The 6,000-nt window shown below is 39.9% G+C and overlaps 1 protein-coding gene across 1 annotated transcript; it reads left to right on the top strand.

Moving 5' to 3' along the window:
• The first annotated feature begins 1,436 nt into the window (after nt 1-1,436).
• On the top strand, nt 1,437-2,794 carry LOC116190172. The gene has a single exon (XM_031519831.1). It carries the CDS (start codon nt 1,501-1,503, stop codon nt 2,512-2,514), a length of 1,014 nt encoding a protein of 337 aa, XP_031375691.1. The 5' UTR covers nt 1,437-1,500; the 3' UTR covers nt 2,515-2,794.
• The last annotated feature ends 3,206 nt before the right edge of the window (nt 2,795-6,000 follow it).

Raw genomic sequence — 6,000 nt, 5'->3', positions numbered from 1 at the left:
AGTTTTTATCCTGTACCCTAAAAAATCACAACCTTGACTATTAAGTTAGACTATTAACCGAAAAGTTGTATGCTCAATATCTAGTGGGATTATCGTGCCCCTTTATTAGTTATTTAGAATTTATATTTCATCGTATTAGGTCTTGGGTCTCCTTTGTGACCCAAAAAATCACAGCTTTTTTATGGATAAAATAGTGGGCAGTAATGATGGCAACCTTGCTATCCCCTACTACGTAATGTTTGGACTCTCGTATTCAACAGCAAATATATTAGACGAACTGAACAACCAACGCGAGCCCAACCTCTGACCGCGTAAATGTAGAACCACCAAAAGCCTAGTATAAAATAATAGAAGCCAGTGTCTTCCAAGCCCAAGCGAAGAGCGCACTCCTAGCAAATGTTTTGACACAAATGCATAGAGGGAAACCAAAAAAATCACAACCCGGACTATTAAGTTAGACCGCGTAAAATGGAGAGAAGTAATGGATGCACATAAAGAGGGAAACCAAAAATTGCAAGTATAGCTTAAGTTAGATTGCTTAAAATGGAGAGAAGTAATGAACGCACATAAAGAGGGAACCAAAAATGCAAATAAAGCGCGTAATTAGCACGTCATCTTTCACTTCATGTTATCACTAATCGTCTATTATTGAGATTCCAGATCAATTTTCTTAAAAAAATAAAAACAAATATATCTTTTATGGAAGAAAATGGCCGTATATTAGAAAAACTGAGCACGCAGCTCCAGTTACCGAATTTTGCTCAAATTTTCAAAAAAAAAAATTATATCTTTTCTGATCACGAGTACGTGGTTTAATAGCACATTGATTTTTAGTGGGCAAAATATACATGTGATGTAAGAGTTTAAAACTAACGAGAAACGCCTTGTTATTAGAGGATCAAGCCGAAATCGGCACATGATTAGTTTGATAGTCTCAACAATAGGTTGAGCATATCTCTATCATCTTATATGGAAATATGACTTTTCCTTTGGCAAAAAATGGTCATACATTAAAAATGCCAACCACCTCCATTCCCCACCCTTTTTTCTCTTCCGGCCTCCTTTTTCATTTCCTAGTGAAATAAATAGGAATTCACAAATTCTTATCTGAAATTAAGAAATTTTTATGTTCGATTCTTACCGTGTGGTATGATTCCATATGCCTATCTCTAACTGAATAAAGAATAGCAAACTGATTTGATTATGTAGTAATCGGTTAGTAATAATTTTCTCAAAGTGATTGCATCTAAAATTCAAGTAAATTACCTAAAGCTGCAAGTAAAGTAGCCAAACATTAAATAAATTACATGTATTTTCAAATAAGTTGCACTTTAATTTTTAGTAAGATATTTTGAGTGCACAGCTAGGCCACCACTCTTGGTGATTGGACCATAAAATTTTCCTTCGAGTTCACTTCCTCTGTCTCTCTCTATATATATAAGTAACCATTTGGAAACAGAGCAGTGGCATTCTGAGGAAGAAGAAGAAGAAGAAGAAGCAATGGACAGAGAGCAAGAAGAGATGCAATTTCTCGGGTTCGCCGGGATCTACAAGGAGTCCTTCAAGATCATCTCTTCATGGAAGAAGCTCTTCGCCCAAATCTCAGTTTTCCTGATCCTCCCCCTCTCCTTCATCTACCTAGCCCACTCATGGATGACTCAGACCCTCTCCTACCGCATCCTCAGTGACTCGGTTGACCGCACCGACACCTTGAAGGATTCTAAAGAATACTCCAAGCTCTCCCGCTCGATCAACTCTGCCTGGCTTTCCCTTGGCCTCTTCAAAGCCGGCTACTTCACCTTCGTCCTCGTCCTCTCCCTCCTCTCGACCTCTGCCGTGGTCTACGCGATCGCCTGCATCTACACTGGGAAAGACGTCACTTTCAGGAAGGTCATGCCCGTTGTGCCGAGAGTTTGGAAGAGACTCGTGGTCACTTTCTTATGGAGCTTCGCAGTTTTCTTTGTCTATAATGTTTTCTTCGGCGGGCTCCTCGTAGCCTGTCTTCTCTTCGCCAGCCTCTACACCTACAGGCCGGTCGATCGGATCGCTGTCGTGGTTGGAGTCTTCATATTATACATAGTCGGTTTCATCTACATGTCAATGATATGGCAGTTGGCGAGCGTGGTCTCCGTCCTGGAGGACGTCTATGGAAGGAAAGCAATGGTGAAGAGCAAAGCCCTGATAAAGGGCAAGATGGGGATCTCGGTGGGCTGCTTCGCTGGCCTCGTCTTGCTCTTCACGGTGGTGCAGGTGGCGTTTGAGTTCCTTGTGGTCATTGACGACCTTGTGCGGGGACTCAGGAACAGGATCTTGATTGGGCTCCTATGCGTGGTGCTCCTCCTTGGGGTCGGGCTCCTCGGGCTCGTCGTGCAAACTGTGCTCTACTTTGTGTGCAAGTCGTTCCACCACGAGAACATTGATAAGCCGTCCCTGGTGGATCACCTTGAGGTCTACCGTGGAGACTATGTTCCTCTCAGGGCCCAAAATATCCAGCTAGAGCATATCCATGTATGACTCTAATTGGATTACCTCTCTTGGCTAATTTATACGTATTATATATCTAGCGAGAGATAACATGATATTATTGTTCTGTGCGGATGTTGTGGGGACGGTTGAAAGGATTGATGAGAATGGAGATGTGAAATTTATCTTGATATATGCCGATGATTAAAACTTTTTTCTTTCGGGTGAGATCAAAATGTATGGTCACTCAATCATTAGCTGAGATTAATATCTACTCTGCGTTCATTTTGAATTTACTCATAGTAAAGTGGACACCACTCTTTCCACTTGATCGTATCATCGTAGTATTTCCTGAAGTGTAACATTCCTTGTTGTTCTTCTTATCGTTGCTTCTCCACGATATCGCACACTATCGAATTGCAAGCAAGGCCAGATATGTAAACCCTCGAATATGCATATTGCGATTACTGCCTGTATCATCCCTAATTTGTTCTCTTAAATCTTGTTTCAATTAAGCACAATATGAATGGTAAATGTGCGAATACTTCCTGGCACTGGTTAGCTTGATCCAATATTAATCAAGTTTAATTACCCAAAAAAAATATTAATCAAGTTTAGCGGCAGACATCTCACTCAGAAGCATGCTACTAAGATAGAGCTTCCCTAATTAATTTGTTCCCCTAAATCTTGTTTCACGTAAACACAATATGAATGGTAAATGTGCGAATACTTCCTGGCACTGATTAGCTTCATCCAATATTAATCAAGTTTAATTACCCAAAAAAATATTAATCAAGTTTAGCGGGAAACATCTCCTTCAGAAGCATGCCACTGAGATAGATCTTTCCCTAATTAATTTGTTCACTTAAATCTTGTTTCACGTAAACCCAATGTGAACAGAGCCTTCTAGCAAAATTAGAAGAATTTCTCTTCATACTGGCCATCTGTGTTCGGTCCAAAAATGTTTATGAACCTAACGGAGCCTTCTAGCAAAAGTCAAACTTACAAGAGATCGCCCATGACGCCAAAGAGGCAAGGGGAACATTGCATGATCATTGCTGGAGATGGATGTGCAAGGAATTCCCTTTTTTATTTTATTTTTTGCTTCACATTTTATTTCGTCGAATGAATTGGAGATTTATTCTCCAAGATGATTAGTACGATATATATATATATATATATATATATAACAATGGATTCTGAAATTTGCTCTTAATTCTCACGATTCACATGAACACTTTACTAGCCCAAAAAAATATTGAGTGAGTATTATTCATTATTTTTGGATAAGTAATAACCGATCTGAATGTTTATAATCTGAATTTGTGGACTCGTTGTGGAACAATTTTCACTTTCAAAAATTCTGATTGTGTATTACATAATTAAGTGATTGAGTAATATTCACCGTATATCCCGCAAGCCATTATGATATTTTCTCTCCTTGTAATATTTTTTTCATTAATTTAACAATTTAGCAGAGTTCTATTTGAATAATTTTCAGTTTGGTATATATGTATGTATTCGATCTAGATCGATTCACTAGAATTTCTCATATACGCCTACAAATACTAAATCCGGTATTCATTATAAGGACCCTCGGACAATTCAATCAAATGCACTTATTCTTTTCTGTTTTTATTATTCTGCACTTTAGGAGTTTTTATGCTTTAGCAAGTTATCGTTGTTCGAATTTAGCAATCCTTGAATCAGTAATGGAGAAAGTTAGCCATAGATAGAAATTATTAATTTTGTATAATCAATTTGATACATTTTCCATACTTGTATCCATGATTTTTGTACACGTTACAGTATTAATACAAGCATACAACTCATGAGCATTAGGCTGATATTCTCACAAACATTTTGAAATCCCTTATGATATTAGAGCCCTAGATCGAGCCTTCTCTGAACTCTTCTTCGTCCACCTCGTGTGACCACTCCTCAGACACCTTTACTAGATCAATCTCAACCCTCTTCACTATTTATAGCCTCAGACTTTCTCCTTCAATGGCTGACTCCACTTCTGCTATGATCACTTCCACCTCTAGGACAACCAATTTAAATCAGTTCCAACCTCTCCCTACTACTGTTCCCACCGTACCAGTCAAGCTTAATGGAGGTAATTATTTTTTCTAGCAAGGTATCATGAGTGCCCTTCTAGAAACATAAGATTTGCTTGGTTATGCTGAAGGTACAATCTCGGCTCCTAAGAAGACAATCTCGAAGGATGGCACCACCACTCCCAATCCAGCCCATCGACAGTGGGCAATGAGGGATAAATTTGCCCATACCTGTATCATGCTTGCTGTGATAGAAGAGATAGGCTGCAATATTATCGACTTAAAAACCTCTCACGAAGCCTGGATTGCATTGGAGACCATGTTCTCGGCACAAACCGCATCATAAATTGATTTCCTCGAGCAGCAGTGGCGTGATTTGCGAAAGGAGGGAAACACTGTGCTAAAATACATCAATGTTGTACGTCAATTAACAACATGGTTTGCGCAGATTGGAAAACCAAAAACCTCTGAGCAAATCAATCGTGCGATTGTGACTGGCCTTGGAACCGACTGGGAGCCACTCGTTCCTGCTCTATGTCCATCTCTCTCTGCTATGAATACTGATGAGCTAACTAATCATCTCCTCCACGATGAATCTCGCAGAATTTTTGCTTCCATTATGGTGCAGCCAACGCAACCAATGATGCCACCACTCTTGGGTCTTCTCGGACCACCATTTGCAGAGGTTCACTACTCCGATAGCAATAGAGGAAAAGGTCATGGCAATTACAAGGGATGAGAGTGCAAGAATGGTGTGTAGGGAAAGGCCATAGCAAGGGTAACAATTTGGGTGGATGAAACCCTAATTATGGCTATGGTGCTTTCTCTGGCAATGGAAGCTTCTTTGGTAATGGAGGATGAGAAACAGGAACCGGATGTGGGTAAAGCTGGCAATTGGGTCAGATGCGTGACTCGACTCACGTCCTGACATCATTCTCTCATTTTTCCAGCTCACTTGCACATTGGCTATCAATTCGACACGACCCTTCATTCCGTGGGATTACACATAGAGTTGGGCCTTCCATTAATAATTTAATTTGCCAAATTTGTAATCGAGCTGGACATTCGGCTCTTTACTGTCAGCTTCGTGATGGGCAGGCTCATTTTGCTCAAGCCTCTTCTACAGGAATCCATGATCTCAACTGGTATGTTGACTTAGGAACCACTCATCACATCATGCTTGACCTGGGGAATCCACACGTTCATGATGATTATCCAACCTCGAGTTAGCTATTCATGGGAGATGGTAAATCACTACCTGTAGTAGCTACGGGTTCCTCTCTTTTCCGATCCTTGAGGTAGGATAATCATTCTGAACGTGTTTTCCATATCATTCGGGTGCCTTTGTTTTCCATATTTGCATCCTTACATTCGTCATATATTAAAGCCTCGCTCCATACCTTGTGTTTTTCTTGGTTATCTCACTCATCATCAAGGATACAAATATATCGATCTAGTCTTTGGTCATATTTTTATA

Source organism: Punica granatum, unplaced genomic scaffold (genome assembly GCF_007655135.1).
Source record: "Punica granatum isolate Tunisia-2019 unplaced genomic scaffold, ASM765513v2 Contig00340, whole genome shotgun sequence".
NCBI lineage: Eukaryota > Viridiplantae > Streptophyta > Magnoliopsida > Myrtales > Lythraceae > Punica > Punica granatum.
The sequence above is the reverse complement of the archived record's forward strand: the minus strand, read 5'-3'. Positions and strand labels throughout refer to the sequence as shown.

Coding starts and splice junctions, on each gene's coding strand:
- LOC116190172 (XM_031519831.1), top strand. CDS start 1,501: ATGGACAGAGAGCAAGAAGAGATGCAATTTCTCGGGTTCGCCGGGATC.